General features: G+C 44.1%; 1 protein-coding gene across 3 annotated transcripts in view; it reads left to right on the forward strand.

Annotated features, from left to right (window-relative positions):
* The window catches only part of PRKCB (protein kinase C beta), a 328,830-nt gene that overhangs the window by 104,590 nt on the left and 196,980 nt on the right, over nucleotides 1-27,260 (forward strand). For 2 of the 3 annotated variants that reach the window (XM_003795734.2, XM_003795735.3), the window contains exon 3: nucleotides 24,156-24,238. In XM_003795734.2, the coding sequence (XP_003795782.1) occupies nucleotides 24,156-24,238 (83 nt within the window). Of the gene's footprint in view, nucleotides 1-13,734; nucleotides 13,741-16,806; nucleotides 16,811-24,155; nucleotides 24,239-27,260 lie in introns of those variants that run through there. The other variant, XM_023516740.1, reaches the window with a different exon arrangement.

Genomic DNA, 27,260 nt, shown 5'->3' on the forward strand with positions numbered 1-27,260 from the left:
GGGGTACTGTGGCTACTGAGACCAAGTGTGTGGACTCATTCTCCTTAACTCAAAGCTCCATTATTCTGCACCTTTGGGGATCGCTGATCTTAAAATCAGTAGTAAGGTCTGGCTTCAGATGCCAACTTTCCCACTTTCTCGCTGATTAAGCTCCCACAGTTTTCAGCCTCAGTTTACTCAGCTGTAAAATGGTGATAAAGAAGCACTACTGGGCGGTGCCTGTGGCTCAATGGGTAGGGCGTTGGCCCCATAGACCGAGAGTGGTAGGTTTGAACCCGGCCCTAGGCAAACTGCAACAAAAAAATAGCCGGGCGTTGTGGTGGGCTCCTGTAATCCCAGCTACTTGGGAGCTAAGGCAAGAGAATTGCTTAAGCCCAGGAGTTGGAGGTTGCTGTGAGCTGTGACACCATGGCACTCTACTGAGGGTGACATAGTGAGACTCTAGGAGGTAGTACATTTTTTTTTTTTTTTAGAGATAAAGTACTACCTCCTAGCATTGGTTTGACATTTATTATATTGTTAGGTATTACTATTTATTATATTATCTATTTATTATTGTAATGATTACTTAGCACAGCGTGGGACATGTAGGAAATGCTCAATAAACGTGGCTCTTACTGGCTGCTGCTGCTTCTCCGTTTTCTCCTCCTCCTCTCACAGCTACTCCCTCCTTTGCCTTCTTCCTCCTTCAGCTCCTTATTGTTATTTCAAGTACCTCCTTAGCAATACCTGCAGAAATGGACTCCCAGGGTCAGGGGAGTTCAAGTTCACCCATTGCCTTCGAGGTGGCAGTGTGGCTGTCATTCAGAGCCAGGTGCTGGCCCTAGGCTGAACTTCATTCTAATCCTGGTTTTGTATTTGTTAGCATTTTTTTGGCTTCCATTTCTTCATTCATAAAGTAAAGATAGTAACAGTACCTATCTCTCGTGGTTGTGATGGAGAGTAAATGAATGACTGTTGGTAAAACAGGGTGTCTGGCTCACCCTAAGTGCTGTGTTGGTTAAAATAATTACAGAAGGGGAGGAGGGAGGAGATTGGTGTGCTCCCACTTAACAGGTACAATGTAAGGGTATATGGCACACCTCCTGGGGCGGGACACAACTACAACAGGGACTCTACCTAACAGATGCAAATGTTGTAACCTAGTTTGTACCCTCACATTAATCTGAAATTAGAAAAGGGAAAAAAATAATTACACAATAAACCATCTCAGTTACATGCTTAACACCCTTCGGATTATGTCAAGCATGAAAGAAACAGTATGCCGGAAATCCTGGTGTGCTCTGTGAGTACCAGAGGTGTTATGGTGATTCATCATTATTCTCCTGACCACTTTCCATTTTGCTTTGAGAGTCAACCAGGCCAATCTTTAGGGAGGAGCGCTGATTGTTCAGAACCTGACATCATGGGGGCAGTTTCTGACTCTCTTTTCCCCACTCTCGATTTGGTCTTCCCAAATCTTTTAAAAATGTAACTTTGGGGTAGGAGCAGAGAAAACCCCGTGTAGGTTGCCGCTTTGTTTCCAGTAGTGGGAGTGGCTCAGATGTTTTGCAAAGGGATGGGTGGAAGGCAGCGCCTGGCAGGAAGCCCTCTTGCTAAATCGAGGACTTATGTACGCAAATAGACCCAAACTTGCTTACTGTTTAAATAGAATATTAGTGATTATCTTTCATCCAGCAGGAATCTCCTAGGTTTGGCGCTGCCTCAAATTAGCAGTCTGTGTTCTTGGGTGCCACTTCCTCCTGGGTTCCGCTTTCCATAACCCTTAGGGAAACCACTCCCCCAAAGGTCACTGAATGTGAAAATATCAGCATGCGTTTATTAGCACTTCCTTGAAGGTGCCAGGCCAAACATGGACACGGATTTATCTTCATTTAATCTTTGGAGCGGTTTTAGGAGATTTCCTCTATTATACAGATGAGGACTCTGAGCTATAGAGAAATGAAGCCACAGGCTGTGGACCGCTGGTGCTCCTGCACTGTCCCTCAGCCTTCCCCTTTCTGGCATTCTGGCCTGACTGGGGCTGGCGTTACCTTCACCTGTTTGCCTGAGGGCTTGCTCTGGCCCTTGGCCCATTCTGCCCATCTGCACATTAGGCTGCAGGGCCAGTGGCTGGAGGGAATGGTAGGATAAATACCTCTGAGGCTGTGTTTCTAGATCCAGCTGTTTTCTAGAGTTGGATTAAGCTCCAGTTGCCCAAAGTAGTAAGGTGCTTGAAAACACAAGCACCTTTGTCCTTTATGGGTTTCCTTCCCTTCCCTGTCATCTTCCCCACCTGCTGCTGGCATACTTAGAATCGCCTCTCAAACCGTGCTTCAGTCTTTGTCCTAGGGTCTCCTTCTGGGACATCCCAAGCTCAGACAACTGCCTGAGGTCCGAGCTAAATTCAGTAGCCATTTGTGCCTTTATCCTTGTGACAGTGACACTACTGCTGGCTGTCCCTTTTTAAAAATTCTTCCCCATTTTGCCTTTTGTGGATTTCCTGTTCCACTTCTGATGTCTTCTTTTCTTTTTCATTCATTGGCTCTTCTTCTTTCTTTAGTCACCCAATTTTAGGCGCCTCCAGTGTCTTAGTATTTTAGTCAACATATGGGAGAAAACCCAGCTCAAACTGTTATTACTTAATTGGGAATTTTGGGGAGCAGTGGCTTCAGGGCAAGTGTGATCAAGCCACCCAACGATCTGACTCTCCCTACATCGTGATTCAGCTTTGCTTTGCACTGCTTGATTCTCAGGTGTGTACTTGCCTAAGGAGGCAACAGCAACTGGTAACTCCAAGCTTATCTTCTATCTCAGCTATGTCCGTGGACGGCTTCTTTCCTAAAGAACCAGCCAAAATCTTGAGTATCATTCTTATCGGCCCATCTTGGATTAAGTATTCATTTCTAAGCCAGTCGCACTGGCCGTGGGGATGTAGTACAGGTTAAGTATCTCTTATCCAAAGTGTTTACATTTATTTATGGATTTTGAAGGATTTGCATTACCAGCTGAGCATCCCCAATTCAGAAATCTGAAATTTGATGTGCTTCAATGAGCATTTCCTTTAGCATCAAGTCAGTGCTCAAGAAGTTTTGAATTTTAGAGCGTTTCATGTTTAGAATGTTCAGATTTGGGGCCCGATCAATGGCCAAGCTGTGTCCTGTACTCACCCTTAGAATTAGAGTTAGCACCACCTGAAATACAAGGGCTGAGTGGAGGGAGGAGCTTTCCCAAAGGAAAATCAAGGTGCTGTCACATTAGACTTTTGCCCACCGCGCAGGCAAAAACAACAGGTGTTCATGCACCCACCTCTGGGCTCAGTTCTCTGCTTTTCTCTGTCTCTGTGAATCATCTCGATAGTTCCGCTGTCGCCTGCCTGGGTAGAGCTCTGAAACTCTGGTCCCCAGTCTTGACTTCATTCGGACTTGGCATCTTAATTTCCCCGCTCTCTAGAGTGAGGCGTTTCCATGTGGTTGTGCCTCCCAGACCTGAAACTCAGCATGCCTCTAATGCTAGCCACCCGCTGTCCAGTGCCCCCATCTCCCTCTTCCCTCCCTCTAGCCCAGTCCTCAGCCCCATCATGCTGCTTTTGGTTTCTTGAATGTGCCTTTTGCCTGTGTTTTTCCTTCAGTTGGAAACCTGTGTTTGGATTCTCAGAGGTTCAGAACCTCTGCCAAGTCCAGGTTGGATTCTCTCCCCCGAGCTCCACTAGTCTTTACCTCCTCTCCCCCCGTGTGTCCTACTCAGACTCTAACAGCCTGTCCCATTGCCTGTCTTTCTGGTAAGGGCAGGGCCACATCTGTCTTCTCCACTGTTTCTTCAGAAGTCCAGCCTTATGATTGTGAGGCTGGGCTGGTGTCTGACTAACCAGGGTTCAAATCCAGGCTCCACCTCTTTTGAGCTGTGAGAATTCCTCTGCCTCTCTGTGCGAGTTCCTCTGCCTCTCTGTGCCTCAAATCCAGGCTCCACCTCTTTTGAGCTGTGAGAGTTCCTCTGCTTCTCTGAGCCTCCATTTTCTCACCTCTAAAATGGAGATAATCATAGTCTGTCTCTCATCAGGCCGTTGTGAGGAGTAGGTGGTAATCACATATACGAAGCACTCACTCTAAGCAGTGCCTGGCATGTGGTGAGTGTTTAATCAGTGCCAACTATTATTTTATATTATTATTAATAGTATCTTTACCTTATCCACTGTCTAGCAGTAATAAAACTCTCAACAAATGATAGTCCTTATGATTAGCCTAGAACAGAACCTGAAACCTGGCAGGCTCATTGGAAAGTTGAAACTTTCTTTGAAAATTCGAAATTAGAAAAAGAGCCTCTGAAGCCTCCTTTGCTGCATATTAACTAGAAGCGGCGAGGTGGTTATTCCCCTCCAGGTGCGGCGGAGAGTTTCAGTTGGGGGCTGGACCCCATCCTTCTTGTGGTTGGAGGTGGTCTTCTCTGATGTTCCTGGGGTGCCTTGTCTTCCTGTTTGATCTAAGGAGGTGGCCTGCTCCTCCCGGGAAAAAGCCTCATTAAGGACAGAGAGGGGCTTGTTCCTAACAAGTTCCGAGGGCTGCCTAGGGCTGCCGCAGTGGCGTTCCCTTTTTCTCATTTTATCTCAGTTACTTATTGTCGATCTGTAACGGGGTGTTCTTTTCTTACTACCCACAGCAGTGGGTCATTTTGGGTGTTCTTGCTCTTGGCTTGAACACTGTCATCATCGACACCATCATCATAATGAATGACAGACAGCAGAGGATTTTTTCCAGTTTGTTGGGTGTCTACTAATGACAGCTGTAGTGTTAGGCATTTTGTCTACTCCAGGCCATTCTCCAGGATGAAATGAGGTATGAAGCCATCTACATTCATGCCGTCCACTATGGTAGCCATTAGCTGCAAGTGGCTAATTAAATTTAAGGTTTTTTGGCAGTTTTTGACCGGGGCTGGGTTTGAACCTGCCACCTCTGGCATATGGGGCTGGCGCCGCCCCTTAAATTTAAGTTTTAATGAACCAAAATTCAATAAAAAGATTCAGTTTATCTGTCATAGTAGCCCATTCTGAGTGCTCAGTAGCCACATGAGCTAGTGGCTACTAGTGAAGAAATAGAATATTTCCATCATCATGGAAAATTCTGCAATGACGCTGATCTAGAGCAGTATTTGGCCAACTATGGCTCATGGACCTGCTGACTGAATTTGGAGACAAAATTTTATTGAGCTGAGCCTGTTTGTTTACGGTTTGTCTGTGTCTGCTTTCACACGACACGGACAGAATTGAGTAGTGGTGACAGAGACCCTCCTGTGGCCTACAAAACCTAAAATAGTCACCTTCTTGTCGTTGAAGAAAAGGTTTGCCGATCTCTGGTCTGGAAATTTCTCGGCACTTAGAAAGTGTTAAGTAAATGCTTGCTACGTTTTTATTTATTAAAAGTGGTATACATTTAGTCCTCCAAATAACTGTTCAAAGTGAGTATTGTTATCTCCATCCTAGAGACAAGGAGGCTGGGGCCAGACTTCTGTATAGTGTCCCTCCCGGAGGGCAAAGGCCTCATCAGTCTTGTTCATTACGCTTGTTAGCTAGGGCAGGTCCTCCTGTGTGATAGTCTGTTTTGTGTTGCTATAAAGGAACACCTAAGACTGGGTAATTTATAAAGAAGGGAAATTTATTCGGCTTCTAGTGAAGACTATACAGGAAGCATCAGGCCAGCATCTGCTTCTGGTGAGGGCTTCAGGGAGCTTTCTATCAAAGCAGAAGGTGAAGGGGGTGTCACATGGGCCGAGAGCAGAAGAAGGCAGTGCCAGGCTCTTAAACAACCAGCTCTTTCATGAGAACACACTTATTATCATGGGGAGGGCACCAAGCTGTTTAGGAGGGGCTCTGTCTCCTCCACCTCAAACTAGACACCTCCCTTTTGGCCCCACCTCCAACACTGGACGTGGAATTTCAACATGAGATTTGGAAGGGACAAGTATCCAAACTCTATCAGCCTGGTACACAGTGGAACATGTTTTTTGAGCAATGAATGGATAAAATATGAATCAATTACTTATGAATCAATAATCAATTATTGATCATGAGTCCATAACAGTGTGAATAAATATAAGAATGTGATCTGCCCCACTGTACAGGTGAGGGGAGGTGCCTCATCAGAAGGCCTCATAGCTGTGGAAGTGTAGAGCTGGGATTCCAGCCGAAGTTATCTGTTCTTCCCAAGCCCTCCATTATACCACCCTGCCTGCTCGGGTGGCTGCCAAAATGCAGAGCTGGTGCCTCCCCTCTACCTCCTGCAGCCAGACTTTTTGTTTATCTCCTGCTTCTCTCTTCTCCAGCTGCCAGCTTCAGCTGTTTTGTGGTGCTCTTGGGCTTACAGTTTCTTCATTTCTGGTACTATGACACCACAACGCTCTGCTGCAGAGTCACTGGAGTCCAAGTAGGTCAGCCAAGTTCGAATGATCTCTCTCTTGGCCACTTCAGCCTATGAGGTTGGAATCGATACCATCTGTGATATTACACATTTGTTAGAGCAAAACTAAGAGGGCTGTGGGGTATCGTCAGTCATTTAAGCTTGAGGCTGAGCAAAACTCCACTCTTGAAGCATCTTCTCAGATGGCTTCTCGTGGAACATCTGCTCAAAGTGGTTTCACATCAAATTTAGTGAAAGACCCATTAAGTGAATCCAGTACATAATTGCTTCCAGCCACAAAGTCACAGAATAACATGTTTTTCTTTTAAATTTATGTATGTATTTATTTATTTTGAGACAGAGTCTCACTGTGTTGCTGCTCTTGGTAGAGTGCCCTGGCATCATAGCTGACAGCAACCTCAAACTCTTGGGCTTAAGTGATTCTCTTGCCTCAGCTTCCCAAGTAGCTGGGATTACAGGTGTCTGCCACAATGCCAGGCTATTTTTGTGTTGTTGTTGTTGCAGTTGTCATTGTTTAGCTGGCCCAGGCTGGGTTTGAAACCGCCAGCCTCGGTGCACGGGGACGGTGCCGTAACCACTGTGCTACGGGCACCAAACTTTTTCTTTTTTTTGAGAGAGAATATTCCTTCTCTCATCCTTCCTTTTGGACAGCAGCCTGGGCTGGGTTCCCAGCCCCCAAATTGCAGATGACAAGAGGACAGAAATGATTTTTTTATAGTCACCTATGGGGCAGTAGGGTGGTGATGGTGATGTGGAGGAAATGCAGTGGTCTGAGAAGGCTGAGAATTAATAATCTGTTGCCTGAATGTTCTAAAAGTAGAAAAATGACTTAAAATCCTATGTGGGAAGAGTTTTGAAAAATGGGATTGAAGAGAAAAGAAGGTTAGGACACTCTCAGAAACAATTCCTAAGAACAGGAGATTTTTGGATCGTGAGTGTTGAAATTCCTAGAAAATCATGAGCAGTAGTTGTGGAGGTACTTTTTGAAGGTGTGCACAGTCTCTGAAATGCTTGTTTAAATTTGCATAGGGTTGCCTATAAGTGGAGTGTGTGCTGTCTGGTTTTCCCCAATCCCCACCACTCCCTATTGCACTTCACCCACTCCTTTGACACATTTATGCTACTGGCTGGGTCTTCACAGGTCTCTGAGTTGGTGTTCTCTGCTCCAAGGGAAGCTATATGGCAGAGTGCTTGAGACCATGGACTCTAGGTTCATATCCACCTGCCCTATCTGGCTTTTACCAACTGTGTGACTTTGGACAAGTTCCTCCACCCCTGTAATTGTTAGAATCTCTTGGGACATAGAAACCACTCAGATGGCTACAAGGAAAATGTTTCATGAAGGGATCATTTAGGGAGGGGTGGGCAAGGTTAAGATGACAAATAAGGAGACACCTAGCGATTTGCAGCAGTGAGAAGCTCTGCCAACTCTAGAGAGGAAAAACAAGTAGAAGAAATGGTACATAACCTGTTGAGAGGCAGAACCAAAGGAGAAGGACCACCAGGAGAAACCATGGTCTTGGAGGGATGCAGCTGCTTTCCACATGGCCTGATTTGGGCCAGCTCTCTCTTCCCCTCTGTCTGCCTGCTGGTCCTGCCCACTGGCTGAGCTCAGTTGGAAACTAGACAAACAGGGTGATTGATTCTGTAGGGGTCCTGGAACTCAGCTCATGGCAGAGTCAGATAAAGAGTGAAGGGAAAATGAGAAACTCAGCACTCTGATCCTTAGGCGCCTACCTTGAAAGTGGAGGATATGAAGGCAGCCAATCTGAAAAAGTCACTGGGGGACTAAAGGGCTCATTCAGAGAGGCTCTAAGTAGATATAAGTGCTTGATATAAATGCTAAGACTCCGGGGTTCACAGAACCATTTCTAGGAGCCAAGGGTCCAGAGAAGAGGGTTCTGTATGTTGTCTCTCCTTGCAGTTTCAGTGTCAAGAGACATTCTCCTCCTTCCCCGGCAATGAGGACTGTTAGGGATGGTTGGCTCTTTCATGGGGAGTTCAGAGAGGAGGTGATGAGCAAAGACTCTGGAGCCAGATGGCCTGGGTTACAGACCCAATTGTCATTCACTGTAAAGCTACTTAATTTCTCATGCCTCGTTTTTTTTGTCTGTAAAATGGGCATGTTAGTAGTTCCTATTTTATAAAGTTGTGAGGATTAAGAGGAGTTGATCTATGTAAAGAGCTTAGAACAGTGTCTGCCACATAGTAGGCAATAATAGATTTAGCTATTGTTGCTGTTGCTGTCACCACCACCACCACCACCATCATCATCATTGCCACTACCACAGTGAATCAGCTCCAAGCAAAACTGACCCAGTGTCAACAGAAAAATCCCCAATGGCTGAAGTCCGTCCCACCAGTCCTCTCTGGAGCTTCATTGATCATACCATTATCTTCTCATCCTCCCACAGATATGATATTTCAGGGAGTGATTGATAGGTGTGTGTGTGAGTACGTGGGGAAGGGTGGGCTTGTGCCTGACTCCAGGGACAGAGTGCTTTGTTATGCAGAATAGCTTGCCTGTCATCCCACTACGGGCCCCTTCCTTGAAAAGTTCCAGGCTATTTTTGAGCCCTCATGGCTCACATGTTCCTTTCTACATCATGTCAATGCCAGCACAGAAAAATTGGAACCTTTGGCAGAGTATAAAGCAAAAGAGATTTCAAAGTGCATGGAGGATGAGTGTTGCTCAAATGACAGGATATTAAGACGTGACAAGAATGCTGAGATGAGAGCTGCAGGAAGCTGTGTGTTTGTATTTAGAGCTCGCTGGATTTCTTGGGAAATCTGTGGAGGTGCCCAAGGTTAGTATCATCTCTAAGAAGGCATCAAAGGGTAGTAACACCCCTCTGCTCCATGTGTGTATATATATTTTGAAAGATCAGAAAAGGATGCAGGGAGTCAAGTGGGTTGTTGCCCCAGGGCACTGCCAAGGCTCTGAGACACCAGGGTTCTGCAGGCAGGAGCCCCCCCCGAGGACAGAGGGAGTGCATCCGTGCTGGCCACCCAGATGCTGCCACCTGGGAGCTTTGAGTTCAGTGTGCTGATGTGAGAACATTGGAGCCAGACTGAATCGTGTTCAAAAATGTGGATCTAAGAAAGAAGGTGCCCAAGTCTCACCTTTTGTACTTTCATTTGCTCTTTCTGTATACTTCTCTGAAGGACTGAGTATGACTTTGGAGATAGGTAGACCTCATTTCAAATCCCTCCTCTTCTACTTAGTTCTACTAGTTCTTTAATCTTGGGCGAGTGGCTGAATCTCTCCCAGTCAGGGGTTCCTTATCTGGGAGGAATCATTACCACAAATGGGGCTGTTGGGGTTCCAGGGTCCCTGGGGCCCAAAACTGCTCGATGAACTGCTGTCTTATGTTAAAGTCTCTCAGTAGTCCTGAGGGAAGGCTGGACAGGTAGCACTTGCCTTTCACAAACACGAGACTGAGGCACAGAGTGGCTTGTCCACAGCCACACAGGAGGCGAATCCCAGAGTTGGGCTGCAGGTTGAGTCTTTGGGCTGTCCTCAGTATGGATTGGTGATTGGGGTTTGCCCCATGTCTGGAGTCCTGTGGGCAGGTTTTCTAGACCTCTGGCTCAGTTTTTTCTCATACATAAATGAAGGATAATAATAGACTTACTTTCTGTGGTTGTCATGAGGGTTATATAAGATAACCCTATAAACACTGAGCATGTGCTTGGGATAGTAAATACACAGTAAGTATTAGCTGCTATTATTAGGGGTGTTATTATAAGTTTTCGTAGCAGCAGCAGCAGTAGTTACTGTTGTAGTAGGAGCAGTAATAGTAATAGTATGATTATCACCCAAGGTTCAGACTGGGGTTTGGCTTATGAGTGTTGGCCTCTGGGAGCATTTGGGGTCATCTGTTTGCTCCTTTGCCCCCTCCTCTGAGGCCAGATCTTGTGCTGGCTGTTCCCCATTTGACGCCTTCTCTGTGACTACCAGTCCCCTTCCTTCTCTGCCCTGCTGTGTGTCCCAGGAGGTAGACTACTCTGGGCTGTGTCTCCTGGACTCCCTTGCTGGTTGACTTTCTTTTAAGTTAAACCAATGAGAGATGGCAGAAGAGACTAGAGGGTGGGAGCGGAGGGAGCTTGGGGTATTCCCACCCTCACCTCTCTCCCTCCATCTCTGCAGTGATAACTCCTGCCATGCAGTCCGTCTTCCAGGCTTCCACCTCTCACTGAGCTCTGGTTACATCATTTCATTCCACTGTACCTTTAGCTCTAGGTGTGATAACAGTTTCCCACAGTTGCTAGTGTCTGTAATAGAACATCTAGAGTGAAAAACCTATTAAAAGAAAATGGATTGGATTGTTTCCCTTAAAAAACGTAAATGGTACAGCTACTTTGGAAAAAAACAGTGGCCGTTTCTTATAAAGTGAAACATAGAGTTACCGTATGACACAGCAATTCCACTCCTAGGTATTTATCCAAGAGGAGTTAAATTATGTGCCCACACAAGGACTGATAAATGAATGTTCATAGCAGCCTTATTCATAACAACTGGAAATTGAGGGGGAGAAAAGCTAGAATATTGATCAATAAATGAATGGATAAGCAAACTTTGGAATAGTCATAAAATGGAATACTATTCAGCAATAAGAAGGAACTAATTACTGAGACTGAGAAGTAGATGGATGAGTCTCAGAAACATTATTCTGAAAGAAAGAAGGCAGCCATGAAATCATACGTACTGTATGGGTTCATTAGTCTATAGTAACAGAAAGCAGGTCAGTGGATGCCAAGGGTTGGGGTGGAGGAGGGGATGTATCGTAAAGGGGAACAGGGGGCATCTGGGGTGATGCCAGTGTTCCTAATCTTGATCGTATTGGTAATTCTGTGGGTATATAATATGTTTGTGAAAATTTATTAAACTCTACATATCAGATGGGTGTATTTTCTTGAATTAAAGTATGCTTCATGAAGCTGAGGTATATTAAAAGTTATATTTGCTTTATTATATTGAAATATTAGGGAAACACAGAATTCTAAAAAGAAGAAGAAAAAATCCAAAGTCCTTGTAACCAGAGACAACTACCACCATCAGCATTTCTTGTATTTCCTTCTGGTTTTTATTTTTCTGTACTTAGGCTCCCCCCCCCCCAGCTATCTTATTTAAATAAAAAAGAAAGGAAGTGGAAAGTCTCCATCATGAGGACTGTTTTGCTATGAGTTTACTGTGCCTTGGGGTGTCTAGTATGGTGAGAAGGTTTTGTCTTGCCTACCTCAAAATATATTGGGAGGAAATGAAGATGTTTTGTCTGGGGAAGGGGAGATTTGGGGGAGAAAGAGGGGGAGGATGGTATACAGTTGTTGGCTTACTATCTCAACCAATCAGGCAATTAAATGTTCTTGTCCCCTTATTTAGTGCCAGCACGAGGGAGACAGGAGTGAACAAAACATACGGCTCTTGTGCTTTAATGGAATTAATAGTCTGGGAGGGAAAGGTGGTATCTTTAGCAATAGGAATAACAAAATCTAATATTTATAATGACCTTACTATGTGCCATTATTGTGTTAAGGTTTATTTTTTTTTTCTATTAATGGTTTTAATGTGGTAGTCACATTTAATCCCAGCAACTTTCTGAGTAGATACCCTTTTTTCTTCCCATTTTATTATTGAAAATAATAAAGTGGCTTAGAGAGGTTAAGTCAAATGGGACTATATGGTAAGCAAGTTAAACCTAGACTATTTGGGTCAGGGAGGTCTGCCCAAGGAAATGATGTTTAATCTGAGATTTAAAGGATATAGGAGTTAAACAAGAAGCAAGCTCAGGGACTGCAGATGGTGGCTGTTTATTTATTTTTGCTCAGGGTAGTGGGCTGGTTTCGAGTGATACTGAGGGGTTAGATCGGAATGAAGTGGTGTTTGGAAGGGGAAGAGATAGTGGGAGGGGAAGGGGGTGAAGTGTGACGCCCAGGATGAGTGATGCAGGCATAGTCTGGGAAACCAGGCAGAAGGACCAGGGCTTGGTTTGTTCCAGGCAGAAGGACGAGGTCATGTTCAGTTCCCCCACATGGTGGCACTGAGGAGGCAGATGGGTGTGGTACCCAGGGTGGAGCTCTGGACTGAGAGGTACCAGTGGGAGTTACCAGCATGATATAAAGTTACTGAAGTCGCACGTAGATTGACAAGATCGCCTGAGGCTTAATCAGCACCTAGGACAGAGCCTTAAGGAATTCTGATAGGAGCCAGCTGGCAGAATAGGAAGAGGAGCCAGAGATTGGAGGAAGAGGCCACAGAGGGCAGGATCCGGAGGTCACAGGGAGTCCAACTTCTGTGCACTTGAAAGAACTCTCCAGTATTAGAATTGTCCTTAGGAGGCAGAGAACCCCTTGTCCTGGAAGTGTGCAATAATAATTGGCGACTTTGCTTGGGAATTTCATAGAACAGATACTTCTACTGTATGGAGTGTCTTTGAATATGTTTGGGTTCTTTGGTCATTTGTAAGCACAGAAATGGATTATTCTAGTTATCTAAAAAAAAAAAACAGCTGGAAGGAAATGGGGTTGCACACACATGCAGTGCTGGGCCTCAGAAAGAGCAGAGCCCAAAAAAGTTTGGGGGGTCTAGGTGGCAGGACCTAATGGACAGCCTTCACCTGGTGACCCTATGGAGATGAATCAGCTCCAGCTGTTTTTGTCCCTGTGTTTCTCTGCCCAAGAATCAAATTCCAGGGAGAAAGAGTGTAATTTGCTGATGTTACGTTGTTGGGTCGTGGGTGAGGGGAAAGCAGGGCACCTTGATTGACAGCCCCCACCCCCCCCAGGAGTGCATACAAAAGAGGAAGGATGATTTCCCAAAGGGAAAAACAATGTTCCAGCTGCCAGAAGAGGGAGTGGGTTCTAGGTAGGCAAAACCAATAGATGTTGTTTGTAATCTCTGTGGCCCTATCTGTTATTCAGTGATTTTCCCACATTCACTTAGCAGCCCACCCCTCCTTGTGGAATTGTTGCTAGTGTTTCACCTACCACGGGATTAAGCTTTCTCCATGTGCTTTTTCAGAGTGAGTTTGGGTCCTGGGATTGACATAAATTTTTCTCCTTGGCCATCAAACCTCCCAGCTCAGGACAGACAATTTGGTTGATGGGATTTATTATCATGTCAAGAAAGGGAGTGGTGTGTGCCTATGTGACCTCTCCTCCACCAGCGAGGGGAGGAGGCTTAAGACATTTAGGGAAGGATGGAACACTGTATTCCAACTTGCCTCAGTTTGCCAACATGGACTGATGGAATTAAGTATTTTTAATACAAAGCTCCTAAAGTAAAAAAAAAAAAAAAAGAATTGCTTAGAGGAATTCATGAGGCATAGGAGAAAATAGGGGATTCCATTGTGTCTATTTTCCTTCAACTTCTCAACCAAATACCTCCTGTGGTCATAAGAGACAAAATCCAATTGAGTTGGTTTAGGAAAAGGGGCTTTTATTGGCTTATATAGAAAGGTTGGGGAGTTCTTCAGCTCTGGTCGGATCTAGGTGCTCCTCTGTGGTCACTGACCCTTCTTGGCTCTGCTTTTCTTGGTTGACTTCATTCTCAGTAAAGTTTTATCCTTTGTGATAATAAAGATGGCAGATGCAGACTTGTTCCCTTCCAGTTCAGTAACTCTGCTGGTAAATAAATTCTCTTTTCTAATAATAACCCTAGCGAAACTCCCAAAGCTGATTCTCTTTGGATGGCTTAAATCACATGCCCACCCCCAAATCTGCACCATGGCCTTGGTCCTGTGTCCACCCTTGGATCCGGAGGGTGAGGGCAGCTGTAGTTGGCTCATATAGCCTGTGAGTCAGAGAGGAGTGATTTCCCAAAGGAGAAGCACAAAGGATGGATGCTGGCAGGCAGAAGCGAGAGATGTCCACTGCACTCGGTTTGGGGGCCAGGCCTCTTCCTGGTCTGAGCACTCTGGAGCTAGAAATGGCTGGTGAGTGGGGAGGTGCAGATGTGTCCTCCTAGACCATGGCATCATGTCCTGCTCCCTACATCTTTGGGGACCTGGTAAAAAGAGGGAGGCCATGGGGTCACGGACAGTCTCGGTGTGTCATCCAAACAAGCAGATGTCCCTCGCAGCTGTCCTGCTCAGCTTGGGGTTTTGGCTCCCCCAGGGCTGTTCCAGCAGAAGGCAGTGGCAGGGGGCGGCTTTCATCTCATGGGTTTATTTACTTCTGAGGCCTGTTCTTTACCTCTTGTTGGCTTAATTGCTTCATCCTGCTTAGTTAAATAAATCTGGAACAGTATAAAGGAAAACATCCCTCCCTGCAGTTGCTGACCACTGCAAGGCTACTGCTTTTGCTTCTGTCTCCCCTCCTCAGTGCGTGGCTGTGGATAAGCAGATGCCGTGTGCTGTCTTTCTCCTCTCTCATGGGAAGAAATACTCGCCAGTGGAACTTTAAGGATTCCTTGTCAGACTGGGTAAATAAAAGGGAGCCCACCCATCTGATGGAATAAGATGCAGTTGTGGAAACAGAATAGAGTCATTCTCTACATGGAAGGAAATGGGGTCACACACACATGCAGTGCCTGGCCTCAGAAAGAACAGAGCCCAGAAAAGTTTGTGAATATCGAGATGGGAAAACCCCCCAAATGTATAAGATTAGTCTGGGGGAAAGCAGGTGGTGAAGGTGTGTACAGATTAGCAGTATTAACTCTCCAAGTACATTTGAATCACCCAGGAACTGCTTTTCAAAAGTATTGATGCCTACTGCCTTTTCCTCCCCGAAGACCCATTAAATCAGAATCCTATGGTGGGACCTGAATGCTTTCTGTTTTAAAAGCTCCCCGGGTAACTCTAGTCTGCAGCAGGGCTGAGAACTAGCAATGTAGAATTATATCACATGGGCAAAACAGAGATTAAAAAGAAGGCATTAGAGAATATCTCAGTTCATATATACATGTAGACTCACACGCATGCTCACACATGCAGAGAACACCTCTAGACGGGTATACAAGAAACCAGAAAGAACAGTTGTCTCTGGTAATGGAGCGCAGGAATGCTTCTCAACTGTGTCCTCTTTTGCACTGTTTGAATTTTTAACCCATGAGCATGGTACACTCTTTTAAAAGAAATTCTCACTGTATGCTCCAACTTAGCCAAGTGGGGCTATGAGATGACCCTCCAAACTCACACCGTTTATCTGTGTCGGGGCCAGCTGCCTACAGATTTACACAAACCATTGTACCACCCTGGCCTCTACCGCCTTCCTCTTGACTCATCTGTGATGAGCCGTTTTTTGAGTGTGGGAGTGACCAAAAGAGTCTGTTGGTTGATTCATTCATTGTTCATTCATTCTTTCATATTTTTATTAAGAATTAGATTTGCGCCAGACACAGGCAAGGCACGTGACTATGATCTCATCCTCACAAACCTTGTGGGAAAGAGGTGGTCTTACCCCCATCCTAGGTTGAGGATATTTCAGTCCAGAGATGTAGGTAACCCAGGGGGAAGCATTTGAAGCTGCATGGTCAGCTAAGACAGAGCTTGTGAACTGGCAGCACTCAGATGTGTTTGGGTGGCCTGCACAGAACTTTAAAAAGAATCCTCTCTGGCAACTCAGTGAGCCCAGGGCCACTGTTGGCTGTAGCCAAGTGTCTCTTGGAAGGGCACGTGCTCTTGAGTTCAGCTTTGCCCCACCATGCCCCTACCCTATGCTTCACTCATAAGGCCTTGTCTCTGCAGGCAGTCGTGTCTGTAACCCCTGCACTAAGGTAGGTAGGGTGAACCAACCGTCATCTGTCCCACAGGGATACTGGGCTGATTGATGCTGCAGAATGTGTCATTCCAGAACGTGTCTGGCTTTCAGGCTGCTGGGCGGAAAACTAAATCCTCTACCTTAAGATTTGTATGAGGATTGCATGTCTTGGGCTCTTAGTATGGATATGTTTGAGGAACAAATTCACGCAACAGCAATTGTGCAAAATGCATAATAGAAATGGACAGTCATGACGCTTGGCAAGAGTGTGGGGCCGTGGGGAGAGTAAAAGGAGGGGAGAGTAAAGGCAAGTGGTTGTTACACTGTGGACAGGGGCCAGGTAGGGGCTTAGAGCTCTAATCTTTAGGCTACTGCTGTCCAATAAAATTTTCTATGATGGTGGAAATGTCATGGAAATTAATTTAGATGTACATAGCCTCATGTGCCTAGGAGCCACCACATTAGACAGGACATATTTGGCAACAGGCAGCCAGTAAATATCAACACTAGATCTTCAAGAGGAGGTATTTTCCAGGAGTGTGTAGGCTGTGTGGGGTGGAAGGAAGTAGGTCGGAATAATATTGGCAATACTTAACATCTGTTAGGCACTCACAATGTCCCCACATTGTGGTAATAAAAATTCATTTAATCCTTACAACAACTCCATAGAGAAGGTACTGTTTTGTCCTTGTTTTATAGACTAGGTAATGAGACCCAGCAAGGTCAATGGATTTCTTCAAGGTCATATAGTTAATAAATTATGGCACCTGGTATAGCTTACAGGCTATAGAGCTTGTGCCATGAATCCCTCCACCCTGGAAGGAAGTAAACGAACCTTCATTAAGAACTGACTTCACACCATCTCCTGCTGCTGGCACGTGGCATTGGTGGTCTCATCTGGTTATGGACTCATAGAGAGGAGCTCTTGAGTCGGAATGACCAGTCTCTGGGGACACCAGTTAAGGCTTTGTTGTAAAATTCCACGTCCGTGGGAAATCATCTGGGGGAAATGTACAGGAAGATGTGGCATAAAAGATGTTGCGAAGGAAGGATCAGTGGGATTTAGCAATGGTGGGGGTGAGGAACGCGGGGGAGAATTTCTTCTGGAGCTGTGAGATGAATGGCAAACACGAATGCAACTGCAGCATTGAACTTGAGTGTGGGGTCTAGAGGAAGGCATTGCTGCTGGTTTCAAATACAAGTGTTGCCACCATGTAGCTGAATGACTTGGGCTGATCACTTCTCTCTGAGAGTCATTGTCCCTCGGAGTAATAGAATGAGGAGCAGAGCACCATTCCCATTGGACTGTGAGGGGCTCAGGTTAGAGCACAGATACAAAAGCCCTTTGCAAACTCAAGTAGTGCGGCCACGCCAGTGGCCATTCTCCTTAATGCTAGGGAGGCCAGGTGCTGGGTGGAGATGGGCTTTTGGTCTTTGGTTATGGAGATGGCTCAGGAAAGCAGGTGGGAAAACCTCATTTCATCTTGGACAGCAGGCAGAGATTAATGCAGTTAAAGCATGGGGGTCATCTTTGACCTAGGAGGAAAGAATGACCCGCCATCCCCAGCCACTTCAGAGCGACATCTCTACGCCAGTGGCTCCAACTCAAATTGTCCCTTCCGCCAACTCCTTGGCATGTGTTGTCTTATGTGAGATTCAGAAAAACCTTATAAGAGTAGATACGTTTATAAAATGAGGCTCAGAAAGTTACAGTAACTGGGTTGACCTCCTTCAACATCTAGGTGGTAAAATGAGTGTTCAAACCACGTCCACCTGATTCTAGAGACATAGCCTGCAGATGGCAGGCTCCTGGCTTGTAGACGGGCTAGTTGGGGGCACCCTGAGGGAGATGAGAGCCCAAGAAAGGCTCTGTAGGCCCTTCTCCCACCATAGAGGTCTGTAACTAGTGCTAGAATTTCTGTCCCACATGGGTATGGATTTTAAGGGCAAAGATGTCTCCCAAGAATGTCAGTTTTCCACCCCAGTGAGAATTGGGTAAAAGGAGAGAATCAACTCCAAAGAGAAAAGCATTTTTTTGATGACTCAATTTAGCCTCTTTGGCAGGCCAAGAATCCATTTTAGTGGTTGGAGTTGGGAGTTTGAAGGTGAGGTGCTGTGGAAAGCAGAGCCGAGCTCTCAGTGCTTTTCTAGGGCAGAGACTTCAGAGAGGCCCCCTGGAAGTGTCCCCTGGGCTTCTGACGATAGTCACCTCCTGGGATTAACCAGGTGTTTCTGATCCTTGGCTGGCGTGTTGTCATCTATTGCTGCTGAAACAAACTTAGTGGCCTAAAATGGCACACGTTTATCTTAGAGGTCTAGAGATCAAAACTCTGAAAATGGGTCTTCTGGGGCTAAATCAGGGTGTCAGCAGGGCGCATTCCTTCTAGAGACCCTAGAGGACAATCTGTTTCTTGCTTTTTCTAGCTTCTAGAGGCCACCCACGGTCCTTGGCCGGTGTTCCTTTCCAGCAATGGCGTGACTCCAGCCTCTGTTTCCATCATCACATCTCATTCTCTGCCTCTGCCTCACCCACCTCCCTCTCATAGGACCCTTGTGATTATCCTGGGCCTGTCCTCATAAACTAGCATAATCCTCCTTCTCAAGATCCTTAACTTAATCACATCTGCAAAGTCCATTTTGCCTTGTAAGGTGACATATTCATAGGCTCCAGGGATTAGGACATGGACATTTTTTCCTGGTGGCGGTGGTGGGGGCATTATTCTGCCTACACAGCTGCAAGGTGACCTTCATAGCCTTGAATGTAATAAGGGAGGGGTGGAGGTGGATAGAGCTGGGAATTTCTCATTCCCTGCTGGAGCTAAGTAGCAATTTGCTCTTTTAAACAGGCCATGCATGCATTTCCCTATCTGGCCTTCTGACATTTTCATTACTCAGTTGGCTCCTAAGCATCTTCGTCTGAGACCCTACTGTGTAGTCCTAATAAAGCATGGTTCTTCACTGGGTTCAGAGGGAGGTGGGCTGCAGGCTTTTGCCCTTTGCTGAGCAAGGAGTTCTTGGCACTTACTGGGTACCTGCTTGAAAGTAGGACCTGCTATATTTTTCAGCAGCTTAGTAAATTTTGCCTTCTGTCTTTAAGAAAAGCTGATTTTACCCTGAATTTTCCAAATAGAAATGAGGGGGTGTTTATTTGTATCACATAATGATTTGGTTTGTTTCTTTAAATAGCCAGCCCTACTATTTTCTTTAAAGTGTTTTAGTTAATGGGAAATCTGATTTGCACAACTTTTCAGAAACACACTGTGTAAGGGAATTACCTTCACTGGAAGATCATCAGCTCTCCTAAGTCTGCTCCCAGCGTGCTGTGGAGCGTCCTGGGACACTGGCAGGTTATTCCGCATATTGATTTCGTCTTCAGTGGGGATGGATTATTTATTTCTGTGTCTAATTGGAAGGCTACCTATAGTGACCTTGTCAACGGTTGACTGACAAGTGTCCCTGGTTGTGGAATATGGACGGACCAGCCAGGAGCTTCATCAACCAGGAAGTTGGTTGTTTTCTTCTCTTTCTATTCATTTTTTTGTTCATTCATTCACCAAGCGTTTATTTCCTGAGTATCGGTTATGTACCAGGAATCGTGGTACACAACCACAATTGTTTGGGCTTGTTTGCTAGAAAACAAGCCCTCCCTGCCACACCATCCCCCAAAGGGATAAGGACAAAGAAGATCATAACTGATATTTTGGATATTTTGGAGAAAAATCCTAGAATAAAGCAGCTACTTGAAAATGAGCGGAAAACTTTTCCTAAATAGTTTTGGGTCAAAAAAGGAGTTAAAACCATAGTCGTAGACCGCTTAGAAGCTTAGGACATTGATGGCATGAATATAAAATGTAAGATGCAGCCAAAACTGTACTTAAAAGACAGGATTTTTAGCCTTAAAAAAACTTTAAATTTTTAATGAAGAGGAATGGGATGTAAATTAATTGAATAGTCAATTCAGGAAGCTTTAGGAAGAATGGTAGATAACAGTGGCAGACATTTGTTGAGTACTCTGGACATGGGAGGCACAGTTCTGATCATGGCTTAACTCGTTTAATTCTGGCACCACCATCATGATATGAGTACTGTTATCACTGTCATTTTTTCAGAGAGAAACTAATGCCCAGGGCAGGAAGGTAATGGGCCTAAGTTTTATGGTTTGCAAATGATGGACTCAGGATACAACCCTGGTCATCAGAGTCCAGAGTTCATGTTCCTACACAATAAGCAATGGGTGTAGCCATACAAGATACGTAGGACCAAAAAGCATTAAAGTTGCAACTAATCAAGTAGAATAAAACTCAGGGTAGTTGATAAATGTATCCACGATCTTGCTTCTTTTATGACAGAATGATAAAATATACAATAAAGAAGATAAACCTAGGGGAAGAATAGTGAGGGACCCCCTCACTATATGTTGTTAGGAAAGAGTAAGAAAAGGTGATGGCAAAACTTGAGAAGAACCCTTCTTATATTTTTAAGGACTATATAATCCCCAAAGTTAGTTAGAGAAGAGGGGGAGAACTTTGCCGTATGATTGCCATGTAGAGAGTGAAGGTTCATCTTGCAAGGGTACAAGTGAATCTTTCTATGAGTAGAATATGAACGTTTTAACACAATAACTAAGAAAGTTACATGAAGGCTATGTTAACCAGTTTGATGGAAGTGTCTCGGATTGTGTGTGAAAACACCACACTGTACCCCCAAAGTGCATCAATGTACACAGTTACCATTCAATAAAAAAAATAATAATAATAAAAAAGAGAGTGAGGGAGAGAAGCTGGTGAGTGCTCAGGAATGGGCCTGTGCCTTCATCCCTTTTATTTGATGTGGTTCTGAAAATTCTAGATGTGAAAATATGATAAGGGGGAAAGAGAGGCATGTATACCAGCAAGGAGAAAATAGAAATATTGTTATTGGGGATAGTATGTTTTTTTCGATCTGGAAAGCACTAAAGGAAGCAACTAAATATTAGCTATCCTATTTTTAAACAATGATCAGTTGGGGGAAAAGTGGGAAAAAATGTCAGATTTACAATAGCATGTGAAAAGAATTCCTCAGAAAATAAGAGATGAAAAACTGTAGGATTTATATGAAGAAATACGATTTCAACAAGGGGACAGTCAGTGCCTGGGGGAAAGACACACAGATGTAAAAATGTCAGTTATCTTGACTTTAATTTCTGAATTTAAGACAATTTCAGTCAAAGTCTGAGACATTTTTTGGAGGATGAGAATTGACTGAATATAATTTCAACAAAGATTCTATTGGTATTTCTAAAGTCTTGCAAACTGATTCTAAAGTTTGCTTGGAAGAGTAAACTTGCAGTGATAGCCAAGAAAATGTTGGAAATAAGAATAATGAGGGAGTACTTGCCCTGCCAAGATGTAACATGTTATAAAGCTACTATAATTAAAACCCATATTGCTGTGCTACAAGACAGATCAGTGGAACAGAATAGAAGGCCCAAAGACAGACCCCAGTGCCTATAATTATTGAACATATAATAAAGTTGGCATTTGAAATCAGTGGGAAAGGGATGAATTATTCAATAAGGGATGCTGGGACAATTGGTTACCTATTTGGAAAACAGGAATTAGATTCTCATTTCTCATCAGCTTCCAAGAAATTACAGATGGATTAAAGAGTGTAAAGCTGAAATGATTCCTTATAAAAGTATAAAAACCCACAGAATAATATTTATATGACCTTGGGGCATGAAGCAGGCTTTTTGACGTGTACTTGGATTAATTTTTTGGATCCAGTTTTTCCTTTTAGTGGTTTGAAAGTTATACGTGGTGTTTCTAGTCTTATTTTTAATCTTAATTGTTAACACACATATTTAAACCTTATAATGTTCTGTAGGTAATGTTTCAACATCTATAATCTCTTGAGGAATGTAAGACTCAGCACATTTCAATTTTATCACCCTCCTCCTTATCCTGGTTTCTTATGACCTGTCTCTCACCTTCTGTGTTTTAAAATTTTATTTTTATTTTATTATTGTTATATTTTAGAAACAGTATCTTACTCTGTCAACCAGGCTAAAATGCAGAGGCAGAATCACAGCTCATTGCAGCCTTGAAATCCTAGGCTCAAGTGAACCATCTTCCTATATCAGCCCCCAAGTAGCTGGTACTATGGGAGGGCACCGCCATGCTTGGCCAATGATTTCTTATTTATTTTAAACAAATAAATGGGGTCTTGCAATGTTGTCCAGGTTGGTCTTGAACTCTTGGCCTCACATGATCCTGCCCCCCTCAGCCTCCCAAAGTGCTGGGATTATGGGCATGAGCCACCCTGAACAATCTATGGTTTTATATTATGGAAAATATCAAACACATTTAAAAGTAGGCATTAGCTGGGTGCAGTGGCATGCACTTGTAGTCCCAACTACTCGAGAGGCTGAGGCAGGAAGATCACTTGAGCCTAAGAGTTTGAGGTTGCAGTGATGCCACACCTGCACCCTAGCCTGGGTGACAGAGAAAGATTGTATCTCAGTAAACAAACCAACAAATAAATAAAATGAAATAGATTAGTGTAATAAATCCTCATGTGTCTATTACCCAGTTTCTATAATGACCCATTACAGTCAGTTTTCATCTCTAACCCTCCCCTTTGGCTCGCCTGCTTGGTATATTGGATTATTTTGAATCGAATTATTTTATCCATGAATATTTTAAGATGCATCCTCCAGATGAAGATTCTACATGTATAACTAGAAATAACCACAATATCATTAGCACATAAAAAATTTTAATTCCCTAATATCAAAAAGTGAATACATCCATTTTCCTGATTGCCTCATAATTTTTAAACTGTTGATTTATCCAAATTAGGATCCAGATAAGGTCCACATATTGCATTTAGTTGATAGATATCTTAAATCTCTTTGAAAACATGGTACCCTCTTATTTTCTCTGTCCTGTTTCCCCCTCTTGTCATTTATTTGTTGAAGTAACCATGTTGGTTGCTTTGACGTTTTCTGTATTCTGGGTATTTGGGGTGGGGGGGTGATGAGTGTCTTTGCTGATTATTTCCCTGTGATGTCATTTAATATGTTCTCATTACTTGTATTTTCTGTAAATTTGTCATTTATCAAGAGACTTGAAAAGATTGGATTATTTGGCAAGAGTACTGCATAGGATGGGATGTGAGCTTTCATCGGGACAGGTGGTAATGTTAGCAGCTCTTGATGATTGTAGCCTAAACCCATTATATCATAAGGGTAGCCTTGAGGTTGCCTATTCTATTTTCATTTACTGCACATGCACTCTAGAAAGGTCCTGAGCCAGACCCTAAAGCATGGCACCCATTCTCTAGAAACCCACCATCTAGAGGTTGTAAATGAAGACTTGAACAACAAAGCTGTAGAAGAAAATTTGAAACAAAGTAGTCAATTTTATTTTGTATTATTTATTCTTTGACTGTCCCTTCTCCAAATGCTGGAGCCATACTGTAGATGCATTTCAAATATATGTGTGTGCGCACACACACACACACACACAGTTTGGTTGTGAACTGAAGTAACAATGTAAACACTGCACCTGATTTCCTCTGTTCTTCCACTTGGTTGACATTGATTCTGGTGAGATGGAGGCACAAATCTTCCATCCTCCCTCACTGTTTCTCCACGCCCTTCCCAGTACGAACATCTCTCAAAGTGTGATTCTAGAGTTTAAAGATATGTATTTCTTAGGCATTATGGACTTAAACACAAGCCAACTACTTCATCTGGCACTTGATCTGAGAAACAACATTCTGTTCCAAAATCAATAGAAGACCAGACACTTTAAGGGATCTTCAGGAGAGTGTAGTTCTGAGCATATGGGATCTTTTGAACCCTGGCTAACTTTAGAAGTTTAACTCTGGTATGAGATGCAAAATCAGTGTACCCCAGAGCTTGACTTCAACAAAGGACAAGAGACAAAGTGATTGTTTGTTTTGGTGTAAAGCCTTTACTTGTTGGTGAAGCCCGGGTCTAATGGTCTCTTCCTCCCTTTCTCTCTCTTCCTCTTCTCCACTTTCCTTCTGCCCTTTCTCCCACCCTTATTTTCTCTTTTGCAGTTTGCTGCTTTGTTGTGCACAAGCGGTGCCATGAATTTGTCACATTCTCCTGCCCTGGCGCTGACAAGGGCCCAGCCTCTGATGTAAGTAATGGGCACTGGCCACTTTTCTGTTGACAGTCAGTGCATCCTTTTGGATAAATCTGAGTGAGCATGCTTAGAAAAATCGGTGGGGATGTCTGCATTTTAACGCATGGGGTGGACCCTAGAGGCTTTAAGACAGTTATCCTTTTAGTGGAAAAAACATGTTAATATTTGAGAGGGGATGTGGCTGTGTAGGAAACCAGCTAGTTCCCCTACTATGGTTTGGCAAAATGTCTTTGCCTTAACAGCTGGGGCATGGGGAGCCATAGGCAGGAACTTATTAGTGCGACTATGAAAAGGTAGTTTAGGTGGTACTTTTCCGTGTACAATATAGCTCTTTGTTAGGGAGTTTTTAATATCAGGGTCCAAGAATCAGGAGGAAATAACTTTATCTTGCTACTCTGGATTAAAAAGTAGGACTGTTGCTGGTGGGACAAGAGATACTGATGGGTAAAATGATCAAAGGGTTTTTGTTTTAAACATTATGAATTTATTTGGATATGGTCTGGAAAAATATATCTAATAGCATTTTTGCATCTATGGTAGGGATATAGAATTTCCTACCTAGGGAAAGATATTTAGGTCAAACAAAAGAAAAATTGTTTTAAGGGAACTGTTAAGAGAATGACAGTATGATAGAAGTTTTGGTACAAGTGTGTCTCAAGTTTGGGGAACATTGTTGGCTGTCTACCTAATAGCTATTCACAGCCCTCACCCTCTTCTTTTCTTCTGGCAGAGGCTACATCTCATGCTAGCAGCTGAAAATGCTTGACATTTGTTTCCTCAGGCTCTTCTGTAGCTCTTGAATGAGCATGTGATCCCATCCTGCTAATGGAGGAAGAATGAAAAAGGCTTCTAGGAAAGATTTTTCTTTCTGATAAGAAAGAGACATCCCTTTCTTTGTCCTCTTGGGCATTTTTTATGGATGGATATAATGCTTGGAGTTGTGGCAGCCCTTTTGGGTCAATGAGGGAGACACTGCTGACACCCTGAGAATGGAGAATGGAAGAGCTGAAGGAACCTGTGTCATTGATGACATTAATGACCTGCAGCCAAGTCTGAGCTCTTTTATTCCCAGACTGGATAGGTGAGATAAGAAGTTCCTTTTAGTGAAGTCTCATTATTTGGGGCATTCTTTCACATGCAGCCAAAACTGTCCTAACTGGTGGGACTTTGCCCTATGCACAGTCGTCCATTGCTCAGTAATGAACTGTATTTGGCATACCCCATGGGCAGCCATCACCTCTCCTTTTCTTCCTTTGTTTTGTGTTGGTTTACCCTTCTGGAATTTTCCCCATTGATTTTATCTCCATTATTGGTCCTGTTACTCACTCAGACCTGACTTCTGACCTCCACTTGCCTGAAGTAAGTAGTGACTGTCTTCTGTCACTGAATTTTTGTGACTCCTGATGGCCTTGTACAACAAGTGGTCATCTGCCATTTTGCTACAAATTGGGGTGGGAGGAGGGCATGTCTGTTGCCATAGCAACACAAATAGCCTCGATTGGAAAATGTGATACTGGAGGTTAAGAACTCTAAGAAACATGAGCAACCAAATTCCATGCAGGCCTGTTTGCAGAGGCAAAGTCTGAGGTTGTTTGTCATGTTCTCTCAGATCCCACCCCTTGGCCCTTGTAGCACAATTTCTTCTCTCATCCCCAGGAAAACAGGCAGGGAAGTTGGGGGAGGAGTGGCTTCTCTGCGTGTTCAGGCACAAAGAGACTAGATACTCAAGTTGCAGCCAAGTGGATGGTGTTTTCCCCACTGTCAGTAGCTGTTGAGTTTTTCTTTTGCATGAGATAGAAACTCAACTCAAACTGGCTTCTATGAAAAGGGAAATTTTTTGGTCCTTGAATTTGAAAAGCCCTAAGGCCAGACCTGGCTTCAGGCACAGTGAATCAAAGTGCTTAAATAAGGTTCTCAGGGACGTCTTTCTCCATTTCTTGGCTTAGCTTCCTCTATGTTGTTTTTTCTCCAGGGGGTGCACAGTAGCTGCAGCACCTCATGTCAGTGTTGCAACCCCAGCGACTGGAGCCACAGTCACATTCGGCCATGCGGCCAGGAGGATGGGTTATGCTGATTGGCCAGGCTGGCTTATTTGCTGCTATACTTTGAATGTTCTGTCTCCCCTCCCCTCCAAAATCGTATATTGAAATCCCAACCCCCAAGGTGGTGATATTAGAAGGTAGGATCTTTGGGGGGTGATCAGGTCATGGGAGGGAAGCCTTCATGAATGGGAATTAGCTCTTTTATGAAGAAGATCCCAGAGGCCACATGAGGTTATAGCGAGACAGCTGTCTGTGAGGAGGTGGGCTCTCTCCAGACTGAGTCTGCCAGTGCCTTGCTCTTGGACTTCCCAGCTTCCAGAACTGTGAGAAACACATTCGTTACTTAAAAGCCACCCAGGTTTTGGTATTTTGCTTTTGCAGGCCGAATGGACTAAGACAGAAAATTTTGGTACCAAGAGTGATTCCAGAAGAAAAGAATTTCAAGGATGACCTTTCTGAATTGGTTCTGGGAATTCTGGAATTGGCTCTTTAATCTGACTAGATTTAAAAATGCTAATGGCCCTATTTCTAATGGGAAGGAGAACACTGGTAGTCCAGGGCATGAACTGTTTATAGACATATACAAAAAAATCTGCATTGGATATGCCTAATCAACCACTTACTCATGTAAAAAGCAAGGAGCTAAGTGACCCTGTTTATGATGCTGAAACATTTTTTCTAATTATCCATTATGGAAATAACAATCCACTGTGAGAGAGACCTGAGCTAAAACTCCCTTGATCACCTGACCTCTGTAAGACCTTATTCTGCTGGAGGGCCATGGTGAGGTTCTGGGTGTCCTGGAATCAGTGTCAGTTCAGAGCCAATTCCCAGGAGGTGGGATGAAACATTTTTGGAGAGCTACAGAGTTTAATGACATTGGTTGCTTGCTCCTAACGTCTCTGGACAAAGTGGTAGAGGAAAAGGATGAGCTCAGGGATTTGAATTCCCACCTCAAGAACTGCATAAATGAT

Source organism: Otolemur garnettii, unplaced genomic scaffold, assembly GCF_000181295.1.
Source record: "Otolemur garnettii isolate 467f Iridium unplaced genomic scaffold, OtoGar3 scaffold00096, whole genome shotgun sequence".
NCBI lineage: Eukaryota > Metazoa > Chordata > Mammalia > Primates > Galagidae > Otolemur > Otolemur garnettii.